The following is a 23,011-nucleotide window of genomic DNA, read 5'->3' as shown; positions in this document are numbered from 1 at the left end:
CTAACAGGTACACAGTGAGAGAGAGACATGCCAAGCGTCTTTTTCCTTTTAAAATCAGGCATTTATAAACAAGAAAGCATACATTAATTACATAAAAATAGTTTTCCAATAGCAGAGAAGCCATCGACTGTCATTAGCAGCAGCATAGGACAGGGTGCGGGTGCAGGTTATAAGGTGGAGGTGGGGTCTGCTTCCGCGATCCTGCCTGAGCGGAGAAGGGCGCCTCCCGCCAGGGTGGGGGCGGTCCCGGGGGCCGGGGGGGGGCTGGCTGGAGGCGCCCGGGGCTGCTCCGTCCCTCCAGCGGATGAGCATCTTTTCCCTCAGTTAAAAACAACCCAGAAAATAAGACGACTAACAGGTAAGAAAAGTTTCTAAAAAGGACCCGCCATACACAGGTATAAAACAGGGCGTGAGACGAGACGGTGTTCACACGCCAGCCGCTCCACACTGGCTGGTCCGGGAGGAGAGCGGGGCGGCGGGGCGGTCAGCCGCTCCACACTGGCTGGTCCTGCGGGAAAGCAGGGTGGCGGGACGGTCAGCCGCTCCCCGATACGAATGTTATTGCTGTTGTTTTTCCCTCATTACAATCTTCTTCCGCAGAGAAACAACGAGGCCACACAGTCCCCGACGATGGCTACACACAGGGAGAGTCAACAGCCAACGCGAGATACCTCTTCTCCCTTTTCATGAAAAGAACCTCACTGTACCTCACTGACGGGGTGGGGGGGCAGGTGAGGGGGCTGCCGCAGGGCTGCCCCTGGAGGGAATCGGCAGGGACCACCCAGCGCCCCACCCACTCACCCGGGGCAGGGACCCGGGGAGCCAGGCAGAGGCAGCCGAGCTGCCCAGGAAGGCCCGGGCACAAGCTGCTGGTGAAGGAGCCTGCCCACCCCATCCTACCACCCACTGGCTCTGGCAGGAAGTGGTAGCAGGCCTGGGCCCAGGTGGGACAGACTCGCGAGACAACAGGACCTTCCCCGGGCCAGCTGGCACGCGGGAGTTCCACCACGTCACAGCACTTCCCATACTGGAAGAGGGCCTGGGTACCATGGTGACCAGGCAGGGCCAGGAGGCCCTGCCCCAAAGTGGCTGAGAAGAGCGTGTCCCTCCGGGGCCCAGCACACTGCGATCCTCAGACCTGGCGAGAAAGAGCCACACACAAGCACGCCACACACTTAAAGCTTTGCTCCAACTGAATCCTTTAGTTTCCCTTCAAGAAATGACTGAAAAAACACAATTCTGGAAAAACATGGCTGGAAACAGCGTTCTGCGTGCTGCGTAACAAAACCGACCCTTTACAAGAAGACACGGTAATAATGCCCATGGACGGGTCTACCTACGGCAGGGCGCGACACCCCATGCATACAGGTCTCGTAACTGCAAAAGGAAAAGAAAAGCCAAAGAAAAACCCCAAACAAACGCTGCCTATACATGATGTCCCTTTGCATTGCACTTCACAAGGGGGTCCCGGCAGCCACCGAGCCCCCTCAGTAAACCAAGGGCAAGACCCCACAGGCAATTTCGTCACCCGGGCGACAGGGCTTAGCAGTCTCTGGTCTTTGTTGGTCGCTGCCGGCGGCGTTGGGCGATTCCAAGGCCCTCGGCCCTGCACGCGGGGTCCCTGCCTCCCCCGAGTGCAGGGCCTGGGCGCCAGGACTCGAGCGGACTCCTGTGCCATTGCCCACGTAACGAAGACCACAACTTCGGAGGGTGGCCGCCTCTGTCTACTGGGAAATCATCCTTCAAGCTTGGGCATAGAAACCTTATACAATTGCATAACAGTTGAGGGCAAACGAGATTATTTGGAATAAATGCAAGTAACCTATTCTGACAGTGGCAGGTTCAGTCGCTGCTGAGACGATGTTGTGGGGGTGAGAAGACGAGTCAGGCTGGCTGTACAAGACGCTGGAAGGCACAGAGCGACCCCCAAGTTCAGTTTCTGCGATTCGTTTCTTGTGATTCCCTTGTTCAACCAAGCACCAGAGGGGTTCCCAGCACTCAGCACTTAGGGTTTGAACTGCTCTAGAAATCGGTAAAAACCTTAGTTAACAGGAGTAGAAAGACAGGGCGGTTCTGACAAAGTGCAGTTCTAAGTATACATTTAAATGAACAAATAAAAAAGTAATATAATGCTGTGTTTTGTTCCAATGCTGCAGCCTCAGTCCCGAAACGGGGCACCGTGGCCGACTGGAGAGGCTCCCGCGGCCTAGGTGCTCCTGCCTGGCCACGCCACGCCCTGCCCGGGCCAGCACCTGGGGGGGGGGGCACTGGGTAGTGGAGCTGGGGGCAGAGGAGCCCAGGGCTGGCGTGTCCCGTGCCCACGCGGCTCTGCTTCCTGGGGCCTGGGGCAGCGGCATGGCGGGGGGCGGGGGTGGGGTGGCCAGGGGCGGCGTAAGGCGGGCAGTGCTGGGCTCGTCCGGCTCGCGGTGCTCTCCCTGCTCCTCCTGGCAGCAGCAGGAAGACCCGGGTCCTTGTTGCTGAAAAAATAGACTCTGAAGAAAAACCCTTGCTGTCCTCACAGCACAGCCGCGGGCGCAGACGAGCGGTGATGGCTTCTGGGCGGGCACACGCCGCCCGCCACATGGGCCTCACATGGCGACGGCCGGGGCTCCGCAGTCAGTCTTTTAAAAAATGTGTTGGCTTTCTGAGTATCAAGTCTCCTTGTGGATTTTAAATAGCTTATAACAAAAGTGTCCACGTTAGAACCTCCGGCCACAGAGGCTGCGCCGCGGCTGCTCCCCGGCACTGGGCCAGTGGGATTCTGCTGTGGATCCCGACAGTGCGTGGCGCCAACACTCACTTGGTAGTAGGCACAGAAGAGACGTTGTGCTGGGGGCTGCACCCCGCCTGCGGCCCGCTGCCCCGAGTTGTGTCCGCACCCGACACGGGCGGGCGGCGCTCAGCTAGGGCTCCGGCTCGGCACTGCCCTCGCCTCCCGTGTTCTCCGGGCGGGGCCGCGGCCACAGCTGCTCCTGCAGCTCCTTCACCACCTTCTCCAGGTGCTCCCGGGCCTCGCGCTCCCGCAGCAGGTCTGCCCGCAGCTGCTCGCGGTCCGCCTCCGCGTGCTGGAGCTTCACCTGCAAGTCCTCGATCTGAAAGGGATCCAGGCGGTCAGCAGTGATGCCTGGCCCTAGGCCTCTTGCCCGAGGCCCCGTCTCCCTGGGCTGGCTCCTGTTCACCTGCCTCGTGCCCACCGCACCTCTCTGCCCCTGGGCTGCGAGGCAGGGCCTGGAGGGCGGCACGGGCACACCAGGCCAGCAGCCCCGCCCTACCCTCGTCCCAGGGCTTGGGCCAGCTGGTGCCCACTTGCATGAAGCCTTGCAGCACCTTCCCCGTCTCCCCAAGGCCCGCATCTGGGAAGGCTCTGCTCTGCCCGGGCACCCTGCCTGATGGGGTGGTACAGCCCAATGCTGTGATCCACCAGAGCCCCCTCCACCCCGGGCACGGGCTCCCTGCACCCTGGTCTCTTCAGAGCTTGTTTCTCAAAAAAAAACCACCAAGAGAACGTGGACAGGAGGGAGCCACACGGGTCCCGACGGGGGAAGGCCCTCGGCCTGGCCTGCGACACAGCCCTGCCCATCGTGAGCACGTGGCGGCCCGCCACCAGGGTCCACGCAGCCCCTCAGCCACCGGGTGGCACCTGTCCCTGCGCCTACCTGCGCGGAGTACTTGGCCCGCAGGCGGCCGGCCTCGCAGCCCTTGTCACACACCCGGACCTGCCGCGCCTGCTCCAGCTCCCGCTTGAGGCGCACCCGTGACTCGTTGGCCTCCTTCATCTTCTTCTCGTTCTCCGCGCGGAGGCGCTCGATCTCCTTCCTCAGGCTGCGCTTGGCCTCGGTGGCCTCCCGCAGCTTCTCCTTCTTGGCCACACGCAGGAACTCCAGCTCCTGAGGGCAGGCAGGCCCGGGTCACGGCCAGCCCTTGCCTCCCACGTCCACCCACGTCCACCCACATCCCAGAGCTCGTCCACACCTACCAGGCCCAGATGACCCCAGCCAGCCACGTCACTGCTGGGTACACCTCCTCCCCCAGATGCCCATGCCACAGACTCCTGGGGGCCAGCGCACAGTGGGGCCACAGCATCCAGGCCCCAGGCCCAGGCCGCCCCCTTGTTAGAACACTGGTGACTCACACTTCTCTGCAGACGCCTCTCTGTGAGCACACGTGGGAAGTCCCACCTCCACCCAGAACTGGGACAATGTGGTGGGGGCAGGGCAGACACTCAGGGGCCACCTGAAACCCTGCAGCTCCCAGGGCCACAGCCCACGCAGGTGGAGCCCCCGGAGCTGCCGACGCCAGCCAGGGTGAGGACCAGCTGCCGGGCGAGCCTCCCTCCCCAGGTGGCTGCCTGGCCTGCGTCCCCCTGGTTCCCGTGGGAACCATAGCACAGTGGCGAGGCCTCCCGGGCGCAGTGAGGTGAGGTCTGCTGCTGACCCTGGTCTCACGCCCAGTGCCCAGCCAGAGACGGTCTCAGCCCCTGAAGAGTCCAGCCTGCAGAACACTGAACGAGGTGCCCCTTCCCGAGCTGGGCTCCACCAGGGCCTATGGCTGGAATGTGGTGGCCAAACCCACTGCAGGGGCCTCCCTGGAAGCCCCGAGGGACTTCTGGAGATGAAATGGCCCCGTCAGGACCTTGGCACACTGGGAAGGCCCCCAGAGGCGCAGGGCACCCATGAGGCAGCTGGGAGGGAGGCAGGTGCCCAGGGCCTGGGGTCCCTCAGTGCCCCGCTGCCCAGCTCACCTGGTGCAGGCTGCGCTTGGCCTGCAGAGCCGCGCTCAGCTTCTCCTCCTGCTTCACGCGCATCTTGACCACCTCGTGCAGGAACTTCTCCTTGGCTTCCCGGGTGTCCAGGCCGCCCTCCAGGGCCTGCCGGAGGTGCTCCAGCTCCGCCTCCAGCCCGCTCGGGGTGTCCACAGGGGCCGCAGCATCTGGGGCAGCTGCGGGCGGGGCGTGCACTCCTGGGGAACTCAGGTCCTTGGCAGAGCTGGACGAGGTAAAGGACGGCGAGGACAGCGAGGACAAGGAGGAGGTGACTGGGGAAGACAGGCTGAAGTCAGGGGTGCTCGAGGAGGGCTGGGGGATGCCCAGGACACGGCCCAGCAGGCTCTGCCCAGGGTGCTGCCCGCAGGAAGCTCCGAAGGAACTTACACTCCTCTCTGCTCTCGACCTCGACCTCGGCCTCTGAGTCCTTGTCCTCTTCGGGGGCCGCGACGGGTGCCACTGTCTCCGGAGCTCCTGGGGTGTCTGTGGCCAACTTCCGCTTCCGCGGCTGAACGCACGAGGTGAGAGGCTCGGGGGCCCGGGAGACGGCAGCGGTGCACGGCGGGCTGCTCACCACCTTCTGCTGGGCTGGTGGCGCGAGGGCCACATTGGGGGCCACAGCCGTCTCGAAGCTCTTGTAGGAGTAGAAGCTGCCAAGGGCATGGCAGGCGTGGGCTGGGAAGGAGCCCTGAGCCCACGGCCGCCTGCCCTCCACACAGGGCCAGCACCATGAGAGTCCCAGCGGGGTCCAGGAGGCACTTTCTCCCCACGCTGACCCTCAGTCAGCCTCGGCAGGGCCGGACCGTGGACAAGCCACGGGGAAGCACGGGAAGCTGTGGGAAGCTCGCTGGCACCTGAGGGCCCTGGCCAGAGGCGCAGGTCGGGCACTCACCTGTCTCGGATCAGGGCCGGGAGGTGGGGGGAGAGCTCTTTTTCACTTGTGGACACTGCAGGGGACCAGGGTCGGAAAGCAGAGAGGCGCTGGCGAGGGTGAACGCAGCCCAGGCCCTGTCAAGAGAGTCGCACGGTCAGCGGACGGAGAGGCCAGGCCAGGTCCACTTCCCGGGGAACCCGCAGGTCCTGGTGGAGCACCTTATTGGAGGAGGCAGCCAAGGTCCGCAGCCAGCTGGACTGCTTGTCCTTCTCGGGGGACGCGGGGGGCTGAGAGCAGGCAGCATCCGTTTTGGGTCTCATGGAGGCCGGGGGCTCAGAGGACACCTGCGATCAACACAAAAGGCCTCGTTGGCACTGCTGGGCCACCACGGCTCCAGGCCACGAGAAGCCCTGTGGGCACACAGGCACGTGGCGTGTGGAGCACCCGAGAGCTGGGCTCCGGAGGCCGCGGGCAGAAAGGCCACCGTCATCCCCACGGGAACAGAGCAGTGCTGTGCTGCCTGTGCGGTGTGACGAGGTGACCTCACTCCACAGCTGCAGGCTCTGGCCTCCACAGAGGCCCGCCTGACCGTCACTCCCTGCCCTCGTCCATTCACGCCACCTCCTATAGCATGTTGTGTTCCTGCAGAGACCTAGAGGGAGCTGCCGTCCTGCCCACGGCAGGGATGGGGCTGACCCAGCACCGGGCCGTGGCACCGGCTGAGAGGCCAAGCACGCCGGTGCTGACCCAGAGTAGCTGGGAAGGGGCCACCTGGCAGGAGGCTCACTGGCCAGGTGCGAACCCAATGTGATGCTGCCTGTGGGCGAGGAGTCCGCAGAGTGCCCGGCGCGGCCACTGCCACCACTCGGCTAGAGAGCAGACGCCTCAGTTGTCTACCGCCAAGCACGACAGGCCTGACAGGCGCGGCCCTGGGGGCCTCCGGCCAGAGCTGGGAGGTGTGCCCTCCACCCTCGCTTGTCCTAAGCACCAGCTCCGCTCCCGAGCCCCACACGTGCCCTTGGAACCAGAGACACCAGTGCTCCCGGCCCAGTCAATGTGGAAAAGCCAGCGGCCTCCCAGATGTCCCTGAGCCAAGGCTCCAAACCTGAGGGACATTTCATCTGCACACCGACAGACACAGGGTCTTTCCAGAGCAAAAAGGCAGGAGACCCACCCTCCTTCCTGAGCCTGGAGCCAGAGCGGGAGTGACGCGGGGCCGGCTCTCCGGACCCAGGGAGGGCCTCGGGGCAGCAGAGCAGGGTCCAACTTGGGGGCTGGAGAGAGGCTCCCTTTCCAGGGACAGAGTGCTGGACGCAGGCTCCTCCTACCTTCCAGGACATTGGAGGAAACACTGTCAGCAGCTAGTCCTGTGGGGTGCAGCAGCACCCTGCTTCCCAGGGCAGGTCGCCAGGAGGGCAGGCTGGGCTCAGGAGGAGCAGGAGACCCTCTCCTCTGGGCCAGGACCTGGCGGGTGCAGAAACCCTGCTGTGGGCAGTCTCTAGAACCTGCTCTCAAGCCGCCACAGCCACCTGGGCAGGCGTGGAGCGCGTTCAGCCTCTCAGGGCGACCACTCCGGGGCTGCCCCAGGTCCTGCGGGGGGGGGGGGGGTGGCAGGGCCCCCTGGGGAACTACCCTGAGGGCACGAGGGCTGGCACTGCCAGCGGGGGCTTCCTGTCAGCGGGCGGAGGGCAGGAGTGGAAAGTGAGCTCTGTTCGCACCGGAAAGCCACAGCCGCGCGTCAGACGCCCGTGTGCCCCGTCGAGAAGCCCGGCGGGTCTGGAGAAAGGTGTGGAGGGAGGCCACCATGCCCAGGGTGGGGTCCCTGGGGGGGCTGGGACAATCCTCCTGAGACTCTGTTCTCGCCCCCACAGCGAACACCACCTCTTACGAGGGAGGCCGACTGGTTCTCCAACCCCGGCCCCACGGGGACTTGCCCTCAGCACCAGGGGGCCCAGCAGTGACAGACACGGCGTCACCCTCTGAGGACTGGCTGAGACAAGGTGCTCTGGTGTGTGACCTCCTTAGGGCCCTCACCCGCCTCACAAGGCCAGAGACTGAGCAGGGCGGCACAGAGCAGCCCTAGGTCCAGGGGTTGCAGGCCACAGCCCACCCCGGGCCACCTCCCCTGGAGCCCCGACAGGAGATGCTGCTCCCCACGCCCCTCCAGCAGGTGTACGCCTGTCCAGGGCCAGGCGGGCAGGAAGACCAGGGAACCAGGCAAAGGCCCGCAGCGTGGCAGCCGGCAGCAGGGGAAAGCCGAGGGGTCCGCGCGCGTTCACAGCTGGGGGGGGGGGACATGCCCCGCCTCCAACTGACCTGGGGCGGAGGCAGAGCGGCCAGATGACAGGGTGTCTGTGGCGCAGGGGTGGCCAGCAGGGGCCTGCCAGCTCCAGAGTCCCAGGGCTCCTCCCAGTGGCCCTGGACCTGGCTGCAGCCCCATCCCAGAGGGCACTGCAGGAGGGGTCACTGAGGGACAGGACCCGACCCGGGGCCAGCGTCCCCTCCCTGTTTCTCAGAGAAACAAGCTCCTGCTGCAGGGCCTGCCTGGCCACCCTCCCAGCCGCTCCTCACGCCCTCCCTGGGGCAAGTGGGGCAGCAGACAGGGAAGAGGAACTGACCGGCGCACTGCCCAACCTCCCCACAGTACCCTGGCCACTCTGCCCGACTGGATGGTCCTCAGGGTCTGCTGAGCAGCAGGGAGAGAAGACCAGCTACAAGGACCTGGCCACGCAGGGCACAGCCCAGGCAGGGAGCCACCAGGGCACACCAGGGTCCTCGTCGGGCTCCGGCCACATCGTGGGGAGACACCTCGCCTGGCACCCGACACCAATGAGGCCACGCTGCCCAGAAGGCCACAGCCCCTCGGAGGAGCCTCTGATGTCCACTGAGGCCCAGCTTGTATCTGCTTCCACAGCAGGAGGAAGTGGACACTCGGGGAGAGGCTCCGGGAACGACCCGCTCCCGGGACTTGGGGCTCACAAGCACACCTCCACCCAGCCCGCTCAGGAGGCCCATCTCCGCCACGAGGGCCTCCACTGGGGCCTCCACCTGGGCTCCCCGTGGCCGTCTGAGCCAGCTGCGGAGCCAGCGTGAGCCCCAGCTGCACCAGGCTTCCCAGGGACTCACGGCAGGCGCCAGGGAGCTGAGGCAGGGACAGTCTCTGGAGCCACCAGCAGAGACAGGTGACCCCAGGGCAGGTGGGCCTCGCTGTGGCTTTCTGAGCACACCAGGCTGCTCCTCGGGGCCTCTGGCTGGGGCCCGTGGAGGCCGCAGCAGGGCTCGGGTGCCCTCTGGCCCAACCGCACACTGGGCCTCGCAGCGGGAGCTCCCCGCCTGTACAGCCACAGCCCAGGCGCCAGGTACCGGGCACCAATGCCCGTGAGCCCACAGGGAAGGTCTCTGAACTGCCCTGTCCGGGGCCAGGCCCCCAGGGCCACGCCAGAGCAAGGGGGCCGGGAGGTCATGGAGGAGGACAGGTCCCCCCAGAGGTGTGTGTGCAGGGCCACCCACAGCCAGGCCTGACAGGATGGGCAGAGCAGGTCAGGCCTGTTGGTGAGGCAAGAGCCAGTGTCCAGGGGAGCAGAGATCTGGGCTGAGAGCCACGCAGAAGAGGCAAGGCACGAAGGGACACAGGGAGGCCCCAACCAGTGCAAAGGGCCTGGGGCTTGGGGCTGAGTTCTGGCCCCAAGTCCTCAGGGACCAGGAAAGGACAGTCATGGGCTGCCGCCTCCTTCCCAGGAACCCTGGTCCGCTGTGGGCAAGGGCAGCTTCCACCTCACCTGCCCTGCAGCGAGCTGCTGTAGGAGACGGCCCCCCAGGACCAGGACCACCAAGCAGCGGGTCCCTGAGCCTCAGCCTAGGACGCCTGCTCCGACTGGCTACCCTCAGACACCTGGGAAGCCCCTGTGGCGACCTGCCTGGGCCACAGCAGCCCAGCAGAGCCGGGCTCCACCCCCCGGGGCAGCCCAGGTGGTGGTGCCTCCACGCCTCACTGGCCGCCTGGGGCGTACTGCAAAGAGGAGGGGCTGGTGGGCAGCTGTGTGGTGCACCAGGGACACCAGCCCCCCGCCAGCCTCCTGGCAGGGCAAGGGCAAAGCTGAGGAGGCCAGCAGGGAAGCCCAGCGGGCCTCTCACCTGGGGCCACATCCCTCGGCTTCACTTACCCACGGAGCCAAGACCAACATGAACCATCTCAAGTCCTGCAGAGACTCCGATCCAGGACTCAAGAAGCCGAGGCAGGAGGCTTGCAAGTTCAGGGCCAGCCTGGGCAACTCACCAAACCCAGTGAGTCACCGGAGAGAGCCCTGGGTGCCACCCCCAGAGCAGAGGAAAACCCCTCTCCACATCTGACCTCACCTGAGGGCCTCTGCCGGGCCTCCACAGGCCTGGCCTCCAGGGGCAGACCTCCGAGAGGTCCAGGATTGCTGCGGCAAGCAGACCCAACAGTGTGCCCCAGCGAGAACCCTAGGGAAGCCTGCCTGCCATCCCAAGTGTGGGCACTCAGCCCTGGGCACAGGGACACAGCAGGGCACACAGCAGGCCTCACACCGATGTCACAACTTCTCCAATCAACAGGGACTCGGCAGCCTGGAGAAGAGGCTCCCACTGCTCTGCAGCCCAGCAGCAGCCCAGTGCCACCCTGGGGACCCAGCATTCCCACAGCGGCAGAGCACCAGGCTTGGAGAGGTGCCGGGCGCGGCAGCCCCCGGGGACGCTCTGTAGGTGCCGGTGCTTCCTGCAGGGCACATTGCAGCTGCCCCTGAAGCATACAACCAGACGTCCTCTGCTCTCAGGTCACCCTCCCGCTGGGGGTGGGCTGTCATGTGAAGAGACTGCAGGGTCCGTGCCACCCAACCTGTCCTAAAGAGCCCCTGTGGTGACAGTGCAGTGTGCCTCGCCGCCACGCAGAGCCCAGGCTGCAGACACAGGGGCGGGTCTGCGAGGGACACGCCACAGCCGGCCCCCGAGGCCCCTCAGCTGGCGCAGAAGCACGAGGAATCCGAGATGAGCAGAGAAGCGGGGTGCACTGGAGCTGAAGGGACCTCTCACTTCAAAAGGGCCCCCCCGACAGGGACGGGAGCCAGGGCGGAGGAAAGCGTGTGCGGTCAGTCACCAGACGCCGGCCAACGGCGGGGCAAAAACTGGACACGGCCACACAAACGTTTCTCCGTGAGGCGCACCAATGGCCAGTGAGCGCAGCAGCATGGCCGGCGTCCAGGCACTGGGCAGGCACAGAGCGCGACGCGCACCAGGCTGCACGCAGCCCTCGTCCACCGCTGGCGGGAAGGCAGAGCTGCTGCGGCTGTGGCAGTCCGCTGTTCCCAGGTTGAGCAGCTGGCTGGTGGCCGACAGACACCCAGGGACACTGTCCCCAGGAGGCAGGGACACTGCCTGGAGGGATGTGGAGGAAGAGGGCTGTCTGCATGCCTCAGGTGGAGAGCACCGTCTCAAAAGGCGCGGGGCCGGGGCGGAGCGCTCGCCTGCGTGGGAGGCACCCTGGACGCCCGAGGAAAGGAAGGCCATCAACTGCCAAAGTCGTCCCCAAGAAGAGACAAGCAAAGGGCCACTCTGTCTCCCAGCCGAGCGCGGCTCCTACGACGTGGACACAGGAGTGCTGGTGAGGGAACGCAGAGGCTGTGCCTGCTGGCAGGACGTGAGCCACCACGCACCTGGCGTCCCCCCACCAGGGACTTTCCCAAGACCACAGAAGACGGAGGTGCAGCAGCCCGCTCGCCCGTCACACGAAGGAGCAGCACACGCCCTGGCAGCAGTGAGGGCCCGGACACGGATGACCCTGTGACCTGCAGTCACGGCCCTGCGACTCGACTTCACTGCAGTGTCCTGCCAGGAAGCCACGGGACAGCTCGGGGCCTGGCCCGACAGAGGCTGGTGCGGGTCCCTTCCGGGGGCAGGCGCGCAGGTTAGGACACGGGTGGCCGAGCTCTTCGAAAGGGAGGCAGCGCGGCAACCAGACACCTGCCTGAAACCAGCCCGACGCCCTCTGGGCCTGCCCGCCGAGCTGAGGCGGCCACCATTCGCTGGGCCCAGGGCTAAGCGCGGAGCGCGGCATCTGTTGCCGTGGACACTCCCGCTAGCTGCAAGGCTGCCTGTGTTGAGGCTGGCTGGGGAGTGTCCACCTCCAAAGGCCAGCTACACACAGGACTCCTGGCCGAGAGCTGACGCCAGGGTCCACCCTGTGAGGTTCCTGCGGAGACCAAGTCCAGAAGGCCCTGTCAGGGCAGATGGCCCGACTTCCTGCTGGGGGAACAGGCAGGCCCTTGCCACCAGGGGCACCATGGCCAGGCCACAACACCCCACGGCAACCCTCCTTGGGCCAACGCACTCCACCAAGTACACAGAACATTCCGCAGTGAGCTGTGAGGCGGACAGTCGGGACTCCTCAGCGGGTGGGGTCCTGCTCCACTCTGGTGCCACCTGGCTGAGCCAGGCAGGGGACAGTCCCTGCAAACCCTCCCTGGGCAGGCGGCAGCTCTCAGCTCCTGGGTGAGGCCAAGGGGCCAGTCTCCACCCAACTCGACTGGCCAGGCCATGTCGGCAGCCACGGCCACAGGAGGTGGCCTGGCCAGGCCTGGTGGACAGGGGTGGGCTGCTCCATATCTACCCCAAATGCCCCAATGACATCCTGAGGGCAACAGCCCCAGCCCAGGCTCCCTCTGCCACCCGGCCAAGGGGCAAATTCCACTGCCAGAGGCCACCATGGCCACAACAACAGGCCAAGGCCCGGCGCGCCCACCTGGCCCGCTCTCTCCCATGGACCCTGCCCTCACCTGAAGCCGGGGTCTTAGGAGAAGAGGCGGCCCACCCACCAACACGTCCTGACCTGGAGGCTGGACAGGCCATGCAGCTGTCCTCCTGCAGCCACAGGCCCAGGCAGGACACCCTCAAAAACCCCCGGGAATCGCCGTCCACTTGTTTAGTTCCTTGTTCACAGATGAACTGAAGACCAGCTTTTCTTAGTCGATCCATCTATCATGAAATTCAACCACGTAATATTCCCAAGTCAGAAAAAAGGCAGAAATCTAACACTGGGACGTGGCCCCGCAGTTCAGTCACTGGAGAATCTGCGTTTAAGACACAAAACACCCCGACTCTTATCCAGCCGAGTTTCCAAGCCCTGAGGATGGGGCAGAACAAGGCCAGGCCTGTGAGGACCACAGCGGGGACAGCCCCACCCCAAGGCATGCTCAGTGACCTTCCAGCCATCTGGCGGGCGGGCAAATGAGACACCCCCTGAACGCCGACGGTGCCAGTCACTCTGATAGTCCGTCCCCACTGCCAAGCCCCAAGAAGCTACCAGGGGGCTCCAAAGCCATCTGGGGAGAGGATGGCAGAGCACCCCAGCACTGACTTCCTGGGGTCACAAGACCGCAAACCTTCCTGCACAGCACCTCCTGTCAGACCCCACCAGACCCACGGACTTCTGCTCCAGCGAACAGGCTGACCACCCAATCCCCAGCGGCCCCCCACCTGTGCAGAAAGGGCCATTGGGTCCCTGTTCCCCTGGGACCCAGGACAGATCTAAGACTGCTGTGGGAAAAGGGGCTCTGGGCAGAGGGGACACCCCACCCTGCAGACCCACATCCCCAGGCCTGCTCCAGGCTGAGCCGAGACAGCCGGACTGGTGGAGATGCCACGGCTGTCCCTGGGCGGCCACCACCTCCCCAAAGGCAGGCTGTACCAGCCTAGGCTTCCAGATCCCAAGAGGGCACCAGAGGACCCGCCCGGGTAGTACTCTTGCCCCCAAAGGACTTCCACCTTGCCCGTGAACGGCAACTGGCCCTCATACCCTCTGGGCAGCAGGCAGGCCCAGCACAGTTCCCAGTCTTGTGCCAGGGCCAGCAGCAGCCTCTGCCAGGCCTGGGTCCTCCCCTCTCTGTGCCTCATACAGGGTCCTGTCACAGTAGCCAGCTGACAAAGACCACCTGGCGAGGGTCAGCCAGCCCTCTGCAGATGGGCACAGCCTAGACCACCACCCTGCATCCACAGACCACCCCCCGTGCTGCCCCTCCTGCGGGGTGGGTTCTCCCGCCTGGCCCACCCAGGCTCCTCACCCACGTCTGCTCAGGCCCTCCTGGGTTCCCAGGGCAAGGAGCTGGGCAGGCCCACCCCACATCTGGGCCCAGGTCTAGAGGAGGCAGCCCACCCCAGGTGGCACGGAGGCTCCTGCAGGAACTGGCACTGGGTGGGCAGGGCCTGTGGACTTCCGCTGTCCCAGCAGGTGCCGTCCCAAGTCCCCACCTGGGAACCAGCTCGACCTTTTCCGAAGGCTCCACAGTTGCAGAAGCTGCAAGGCTATTTTTATGAGCACCACCGATATTTTACACAGGACAATTCAGCTCACACCCTGCTCGGGGTAACCCAGTTTTCTGATCACCGCGGTACAGAGGAAGCTGATTAAATTTGCAAGGCAACCCCAAACCCCCAGATGGAGGAAGAATCCCAATTCTGAAGGCTCACTTTGATTTTTCTTTAACTAGGTCAACTCATGGTTACTTCAATAGCGACAGACAGTCTTCTCCAAGGAAACCCAGTCACCGAGGACCGCCCTGTGTCCTCCGGGGACACCCAGTGGGCCCCTGCCCTGGCCCCCAGCCAGGCAGGTGAGGGGCTTCGCTAGCTGCAGGACAGGCTCCTGTGTGGAGGCCGGACATAAGGAGACCCAGCGGCAGCAGGACCCGTGGGCCCTGGGTCCTGGGGCAGCAGCTGGTCACACCAGGCTGTGGCCGACACTGACCTGGCGACCCTGGACATGTGTCTCAACTGGCGCCTACCCCAGCACCTCCCCGATGACATGGGGCCCCACACCTCAGAGGCAGAGAAAGCGGGAAGTCCCCAAAGGCAGCGAGGGCTGCTCCCTCTCAAGCCCCGGAGGGGCCAGCCTCAGAGGGCTTTAGCCCAAGCCCAGGGGGGCGGGGGCAGGCGGCCGTGCACCTCAGCTCAGGGTCTGGGCTTGCTCTAGCCTCCCCGCTTCTGTCTGGGTGGCGTCCCTGGGCGCCCAGAGACATTCCATCGCCGTGACTCGCAGGCGGGCGGGGCGGCCTGTAATGGACGCCTGGCTGCCTGCCACCCCTCACCAGAGTCCATGAAGACAAACAGGCCTTCCACCCAGTGCTGTGGGGAGGGACACGAGAGGCGGCGGCCACTGTTCTTGGAAGGCCGACTCACCAAGAAGTGGGCCTAAGTAGGAGCTCGCCAGGGGGCGAGGACTGGGCCCAGAGGTGTGCAGGGTGGCCCCCGGGAAGGGCCCTCCGCTCCCAAGCCCATGAGGCGGGAGAGACAGGCCCAGGGCCTACCCCAAACTGCGAGGCTTCACACAGGACTGGATGCTGCTGATCCAGGGTCCTGCTCCAAGTGGCTGCTGGCGCCTGGCACTGCCTCCCAGGCCCAAGCCCCTCAGCCAGCTCGGCCCTCCTGCACCCATACACAGCTGGGGCCCCTGGGCTACACATCCAAGCAGGCCACCTCCTCCCCATAGTCCTGTCCCCAGAGTCACTGCACCCCACAGGCCCGGCTCACAGGTGCACCCAGTCTGACCCACTAGGGGCCAAGGCATCCGGGAAAGCCACCGATGGACAGCAGTGAGCTCCGCCCCCACTAAGCCCAGGGAAGTGGCCCTTCTGCAGAGGCAGTGTGGGCAGCAACCTCCATCCCTTCCAATTGGCCAGGGAGATACTGGAAAGGACAGCGCAGCCAGGAAGGAGGCCGACCCCACCTCTCCTCCCCCGGGCGCATCCCCATCCTCCCAGGCAGGCAGGAGAGTCCAGTAGGTCCCCACCCAACACCACCCATTTGCTCCACTTCCCATGCAGAGCTGGGGTCCCTACAGGTGAGGCTCACAGCTCGGTGACAAGGACCTGCCACAAGCAGGAAGAGGCAGGGCACGTCGCCACCCGCAGGAAGCACAGGGCAGTGCGGAGGCCATGCTCAGGGTGGGCTCCTGGCCTGAGTAGGGAGGACAGGCAGAAAACCTGGACAGCGCCCCCAAGAAGGGACTCCTGCTCGGGAATAGCCCTTCCGTGCAAGGCCCTGCCCACAGCTCATCCCACTCACAGGAGCCCCCACTGCAGGGAGCAGGTAGGGGACACTACCCGTCCTGCTGACCCGCGCCCAGGGAAAGTCCTGACAGGCAGGCCTTTGGCAGCAGGCCCCTCCGGGTGGAGCCCAGCAGCTGCACCATGTCCAGAGGACCTTCCCACAGATGCTGCCTCCGGGATGTGGGACTGAACGTCTAGAGGTTTCCATCTCTTCAAACTGGACGCCTCTGTGCCCGAGAAAAACACATGACTACACTTTCTGTCCAGGGCCAACACCTTCCCATCTTCAAATCCTGAATAAAACAGCCCCCAGGGCCTAAAGGCACTCGAGGGTCAGGGCTGGAGCCCGCCCCCCCAGACCCCAGGCCCATCTGCTCACCCCTCCTCACTCCGGAAAACGCCACTCGGCTGGGCCCTCGTGGACAGGGCTGGGCCCCACCGCCCACCTCTCCTAGACCCTGAACAGCATCGCAGCCCACCTGGCCGCAGCTGCCTTGACCCGGTGGGAACCCAAAGGGTTCCTGTCCTGTGAGTCACAGGGACAGAGCTGCTGAGCCCGAACCCTCAGGTCCACCCCGACGTGCTCCCACAGAGGGCCTCACCAGCACCGAGGGTGCAGGGTCCCCGCAGGCCCGGGGCCTCAGTGCGGCCCGGGGCGCCCGCCCCCCCCCCCAGCCGTTCTCACACTCCTCTCACAGGCTGGGTGTGCAGGCCGCGGGGCACCAGCAAGCATTGGGGCCACCCCGCAGCTCGGCCTCCACCCCGGCTGCCTGCGCCCCGACAGGACTTCTCCCCAGACACCCGTCTGTGCTCACAGCGGCCCCGTTAGGTTTCTGGCGTCTGGGAGATAAGTGTCAGAACCGGAGACTGCTCCTTGCTCAGAGCTGTCTCAGAGGACCTCTGGGGCAGGTCTCAAGTCATCCCGATGAGGAGGGCCACCTTCTGGAGTCCCCACAGCCTCCTCCCAGGGACCTGGTCTCCAGAGCAGCAGCAGTGCCAGGCAGGACATGCGGCCTGGTGCCCAGACCTGCTGCTGTCACCTCTGCAGAAGCCCTGGCTATTACCACACAGGGGACAGAGGGCAGCCTCCCCCACCCTGGCCACGAGGCTGTGGGGGCTGCAGTCTGGGCGAGGCGGCAGGGCCCGGCACCTGCCCACATGACCTCTGGCCCAGGACCTCACCCGGGGGCTCTGTTGATGCTTCCTGCTCCACCAGAAAGGGGAGGCTGGGCTAGCCCCACCCCACCCGCCCGCCTGCCCGCCTGCCCGCCAGCCAGCGGTCTGCTCAGCAGGGGCCTGCTCCCTTCTGCCCAGCTGACGCCCACACTGTGTTCTCTCTATAGAAACAGACACAACACGGAGTGGACAGCCCCTGCAGCAGCTGCTGGCACCTGGGCGGGGGGCAGCGGGGGGCAGCAGGGAGTCACCGGCAGAACTCAGCGCCTCCCACAGACCCGAGGCATCCAAAGGTGCAAACACATCCCCCACACAAAGACCCCAGAACCGAGCTGGGGGCCCCTGGCCACACGACAAGGCCAGGCCACCAGCGCTCCCCCACCCCAGCAGCAGACTCTCCCACATGGACTGCGCGCCTGGGAGGCCCGGCCCTCCTGCGAGAGCCCCTCAGTGGCCCTGTGGCGGCAGGTGGAGGGAGGAGCAGCCGGACACGGCCGCGCGTCAGACCCAGGCGGGGCCGCGGCCTGTGTGGGATGGAGCGAGGGTCCCCAGGTGTACCTCCACTTGCTCACCTCCTGCCCGGGAGGTCTGGAGGTCCTCAGGACTCACCCAGGGCTCCAGGCCGGCCAGTTGGCCGGGACCTGACACTCCAGAGCCACAGCTGAGGCAGGCCTGGTGACATGTTTGGGACCCGGACAGGAACTGCCAGGTCACTGGGCCAGCCGCGAGGCTCCAGGCCAGGGCGGCGGCAGCCTCCTGTGGCAGGCAGTGTGCGCGGGGCAGACAGGGTTCCCCAGGAGCTGCGCCTCAGCCCAGAGCTCAGCGGGCCGGCCAGCCGCCTCCCGACTGCAGGCAGGGCTGGGTGACCAGCAGCCCCTCCACAGGCACACTGTCCGGCCACCTAGAGGAGGCAGGCCATCAGAGACCACTGGGGAGCTCTGGAGTCTGGATGGCATGGCCAGTGGCAGATGTCCACTGTGAGGGACGGGGACGGCCTGGGTGGGAGGGATGGCTCAGGACGCTGGCGTTTCTCCTAAGGCCGCAACGGCCCTGGCTGGGGAAGGGAAGGGGACCCAGCTTGACTGGCTTTGAACACACCCCACCACAAACCACACAGAGGCTTCTCGCCCGGGAGACCTGCAGGTCAGCCAGGGCCCTTCCTGGGTCCTCGACTCCCCAAGGGCCTGCAGAGAGGTCCAAAGATGGGGCGGAAGGACCTTTTGTCTGCGGCTGGCAGCACCCTGTGCCGGGGGGAGCTCCGGGCCTTCCCCACCCACCTCCAACCCCTGCGCTGGTGGCAAACCCAGAGGCAGAGGGGGCGGCCGGGCACCCCGCGAGCCAGAGCTCTCTCCAGGACAAAGGGGGCAGGTGGACAGGTGTCCAGGACTCTGTGAGGCCAGTCCTCTGAGGTGCTGTCCAACCAGTCACAGGGCAGGCTGCTCTCAGAAGTGCCACCTTGCAATGGTGACAGGTGTCCCTCTGGCCCTCCTCTGGTGCCTCAGCTTCCCTGGCCCCTGGACAAGGAAGATGATCTCTGCTAGGTACAAACTGCCATCTCCAGCCTCCGTCCCCGCCTTGAGGTCTCTGCCAGGCTGCCGACTCCCCAAGAGGACCCAGGGGATGAGAAACGTGTGGGACAAGTCCAGCGGGTGGGAGGCAGGTCCCCAAGGCCTGTGGGGCTGCAGCTCCCAGGGAACTGCGCCCAACAGCAGCCACGGGGACAGAGCTCTCCAGCCCCACCAGGCTGACAGACAGCCCCGCCTGGCAGTCCTCCCCAGGACACAGGTGTCAGAGGGCACGAGGTGAGGCCACAAGTCAGTCGCTTGGGCCAGCCACACGCTGCCTGAGTGCAGCTTGCAATCAAGAGCGGGGAGACGTTGATGGTATTAGGGACAGGGAAGACAGTGGGCAGCTGGGCCACCAGACTACCAGCAGCCCTTCTCCCTCCTAGAGGACATGGCAGCCAGAGGCTCTGCTGGCTGTGCTCAACAGAAGGTGCCTGGGGGCCCCCCTGCACCACAGGTGCCGGGATAGGGAGGCTGGGTCAGAGCAGCACTCATGGCCAGCAATGGGCAGGCCTCCAGCAGAAGGGCCAGGCCAGGCAACTGAGAGCCCTTGTAGAGAGAGGCACTGGGGAGACCTCACCGTCCCCTCCCCGAGGACACAGGGAGAAGATGGAGTCTGCAGCTCCCACTGCACCCGCCTGATGTGCACGTCACCCTGTGGCTTTCCTTGGAAACAGTCACCAGGCTAAGTGGGACGCTGGGATCCCATTCTCCACCCAAGTCAAGGAGAACACGGTCTTACCTGGAGCGACTGGACACTGGGCCGCCACAGCCACATGCCCACCAACGCCAGGCTCGGTCAAGCCGAGGCAGACCACTGACCTGCGCCCAGCCAGGCTCTGGGCAGATCCCAGCCCCCAGCGACTGGCAGAGACTCCCACCTGAGAAGCCCTGGAAGGCCGGGGTCAGAGGCTAGGTAGGAAGCCACCCGTCCATACCCCAAAGGAGGCGGGGGACCCGGGGAAGCCAGGCGGCAGGCGTCGGGCACGGGCATAGTCACTCCACTGTTCTGCAGGGGACTCGGTAAGGACAGCCTGAGGCCTGAGCCTAGGCAACTCCATTTTAAAAACTCTAAACCTGCCCTCTCACCGGCACACCCAGAGCCCTCAATATGACCATCCCCACCCCGGCAAGCTCAGAGTGAAGTCTGTCACACTGTCCTTACCCCATAAGCAGGAGAGGCAAGAAAAGCAGGGTGGGGACCACCAGACCAGATGCTTCAACCCCAGGGCAAGTGACATCACTGAGAAATCCGTGGCAGCTGAAAGGCACGGAAAGGGTGGTCACAAGACCCAAGGATGGAGCGAATGAACAGACATCCAGCCGGCCACACTGATGCCCTCGGGCTGGAGAGCCTGGTGAGGACCTGGACCCACGCCCAGCTCTCCTCATCTGCCGGACCCTCTGCACCTTCCTCACGGCTCAAGTGCTATGGCCACGTCTTGACCCTGCTGAGCTCCATGACTTCACCCTTCGACCCGCTCCCCGACAGCCGTCAGCTGCACCCCAGGAGAAGTCTGCCCTGGTCCTTTACCTGATCACCGTGGTCTGGTCACCGCGGGCATCTGCTGGACTCAGAACCTAAGCCTGGAGCCTAGCACGCAGAGGGAATGTCCGTCGCGAGCCTGTCCTGAGTGTGTGTGCAGAATTGTTTGCTGCAGGTGCCGTTGCAGTGCCCAGCATTAAGGATTGTCATTTTCTTGATTAAAAACCTCTAGAGTGAAACTGTACTGAGTGATTTGAGTGAATAAAGCATTGAAAGAGCAGAAGCGCGTGGACATTCTTTATTTCTCCCCCTTGACTGCGTAAGTCGCACCTTCTGCCGTTGTGACAGAGTCCCGACAGCCCTTTCTTGGCTCCTGTAGCAAAGTCCCAGGTAAGGGTGTGTCCACGCAGGCTGACAGCCACCTCAACCCTACACAGGGACACGTTTCCTACATACAAATAGAAATTCAGTTAAAAAAAAAAAAAACAAACATATATATAGTAGATGGACACAACACCTTGACTTTATTTTATTTATTTTTATGTGGTGCTGAGGATCAAATCCAGTGCTTCGCGCTAGGCAAGCGCTCCACCACTGCGCGCCAGCCCTCGGGCCTCGTTACGGTGGTGCTTGTGAGGTCTGGAAACCCTCTGGGGAGGTGGCAAGGGGACCGGGAGCACAGAGGCACAGGAGCAGGGGCTGTGGCCAGGAGAGGGCAGGCCCACATTGGGAGCCAGGCCTCCTGCAAAGCCCCGGGGACTGGGTGCCCCTGGGTGGCTTGAAGGCCCAGGGTGCAGGTGACAGACAGCAGGTGGGAGGCGATGAGTGAGGATGTGGGGCCTGGAGCACCTGCTCTTGCAGGGGTCTGGGATCCTGCCCCTGGCTCAGGGGACAGCCAAAGGAAAGGACGCAGAAGGAGCAAAGGGACAGCAGCCAGGAGTCAGGCCCAGCCTGTAAACCCTGCACTGAGGCTGCCCAAGAGCAGGAGAGGACCTCCTGGGGGCAGGGCTTACAGAACCAGGGGAGTACCTGGGAAACACCAAACGCTGTCCCTGCCCGACCCTGCCCTGCCAGGGTAGAGCCACAGGCATGAGACCCTCACAGAGCCAAGAGCCAGCGAGCACCTTCCCAGGGCCTGGAGACCCCCACCATCTGCTCTGGACACTCAGGGGCTGCACGTTCCTTTCAGGACACACTAGAGACCAGGATGTGCCAACATCCCTGTCCTGCTCAGCAGGGTGCTGCCCCTCAAGGTCCTTCCCATGGGGCCACAGCCCTCACAGGTCAGGGGGCCTCTGCTGCCCCACATGGTACTGCCATCCAGCCTCCCTGACACCACCATGTGGAAGGCGCACAGCCCAGAGGCCCTGGGAAAACCCTCAGAGCCAAGGACAGCCAAGACCCAGCATCCGGGCACCCTGCCCATCGCCAGCCAGGATGCCTGCTCTCCTCACCTGCCCCTGTGTCACGGTCACTCTTCTCTGGGGCCCAGCACACAGTCACACTTCCAGAGACCCCTCCAAACCCCACACTGGCCACCGCAGGCTAGCTGGCAATGCCCATCTCAGCCAACGTGGAGTTTCACTTCTGGAACACACTGCAGGAAGGCTCATGGCCAGCCACGGCCAGGGCACCCTGGGAAGACTGGCCCTCCCTCTCCAGGATGCACATGGCCATGACTGGGCCACAGAACCTCAGGGCACTGAGGGGTGAGCACCGTGTCCCTTGGGATGGTTAGGGTTGGGCTTCCCACACACTGGTGAGGGGAGACATGCGGGTGACGGGCACACTGGGGCCACCAGGAAACAGGCCTCGCCGCCCCACGGCAAGGGCAGAACAGAGCACACAGCACCTCCCGGGCCTGACAGGGCAGGACCCCAGAGCAGGAGAGGGGAGCGCCCTCCCTCCGTCAATGAAGCCTCTGCACTGTGGACGGTGAGAGGACGAGGACAGAGTGCCTCAAAGAAAAGCAAGAGCTGGACTTGGCGTCCGCCGCCCACTGGGGCTGCACCAGGATAGCAGCATGCACCAGGCCTGGGCTCCGTCCCCAGCACCCAAAGAATGAGACTCATCCTCCCTCCGTGCCCCTGGAGGGGCCCGGGAGGCAGCTGAGTGGGCTGGGTGCTGCCCCCCCACAGCAGAGAGCAGGCCCGCTGTGCCAGGCAGCAGCGCAAGCCTGGGAGAAGCTGACCGAGGCTCAACCCACCCAAGGGCTGGCCCAGGGCCCCTCGGGTGGACACCTGGGGAGCGTGGCGGATCGGGTCCCTCACTAGGGGCTTGCTGCTTCTCCTTGGATGTCACTGCCCACACACCACTGCCTGACTTGGGGACCCAGTGTGGTCTCGCCTGCTCACAGGCTGAGGAGGACCCTCTGCCACAGGCCACAGCTCTGGGTCACTGCAGGAGCCAAGCTGGGGCTTTCTGTTTCCTTGCAGGCAAAGAGCCAGGGGAAGGGCCAGGGGAAGGGCCAGGGGAGAGCCGCGTGGGCCTTGCGCGGCCTCCTCCGGGCCCAGCGTGGCTGGCCAGCACAAGGCGAGGCACCCAGGGAAAGGGCACACAGCTCACACACGCCTCCATCTGTCCCCAGGGTAAAGGGCCAAAGGGCTCTGGGGTCACCTCTGGGGCAAGCGCCTGCTCCCACTCTGCGTGCAGCTCTGCACGCGGGTAGTTCCCTGATTCTAGACACCTGCTCCTGACCATCCCTGGGAGATGCCCACCCCCGAGGGGAGCCTGGGGCACGAGGGGCCACTGCAAGAGGGCTCTAGGTGTCACTGGTCGGGAAAACTAGGGTCTGCACATGCCAACCAGGGAGCCAGACGTGCCACTCAGGAAATGCTAGGACAGCGACGGCAGGAAGTCCTTGTTAGAGCAGCCCTCCACTGCACAGCACTGCTGCAGGAGAGCCAGGGCCACGCGAGAAGGCACAGGGCCACCCCAAGACTCAGCTGGGAAGGGGCCTCCCTGTCTGGCTGCGACAGACAGCCAGGCTGGGAGGACAGCTGCTTCCACCACAGGAAGCCATGGACGCCCCGCACAGGGGCCCATGTGGACGGGAGTGCCTCCCACTTCTCCCAGCTGGCCGCCTGTGTGGGG

The 23,011-nt window shown here is 64.9% G+C and overlaps 1 protein-coding gene across 1 annotated transcript in view; it reads right to left on the bottom strand.

Moving 5' to 3' along the window:
- Positions 1 to 39: 39 nt before the first annotated feature.
- Ski (SKI proto-oncogene) overlaps positions 40 to 23,011 on the bottom strand; it is a 52,515-nt gene continuing 29,543 nt past the window's right edge. The window contains exons 2-7 of the mRNA XM_005339286.5: positions 5,855 to 5,980; positions 5,655 to 5,770; positions 5,150 to 5,412; positions 4,742 to 5,034; positions 3,657 to 3,887; positions 40 to 3,092 (exon numbers count right to left, since the gene is read on the bottom strand). Of these exons, the coding sequence (XP_005339343.4) occupies positions 2,904 to 3,092; positions 3,657 to 3,887; positions 4,742 to 5,034; positions 5,150 to 5,412; positions 5,655 to 5,770; positions 5,855 to 5,980 (1,218 nt within the window). The 3' untranslated portion in view covers positions 40 to 2,903. The remainder of the gene's footprint in view (positions 3,093 to 3,656; positions 3,888 to 4,741; positions 5,035 to 5,149; positions 5,413 to 5,654; positions 5,771 to 5,854; positions 5,981 to 23,011) is intronic.

The sequence above is a fragment of the Ictidomys tridecemlineatus genome, chromosome 11 (assembly GCF_052094955.1).
Source record: "Ictidomys tridecemlineatus isolate mIctTri1 chromosome 11, mIctTri1.hap1, whole genome shotgun sequence".
Taxonomy (NCBI): Eukaryota; Metazoa; Chordata; class Mammalia; order Rodentia; family Sciuridae; genus Ictidomys; species Ictidomys tridecemlineatus.
Note: the sequence above shows the minus strand (reverse complement) of the source record. Positions and strands in the feature narration are given on the sequence as shown.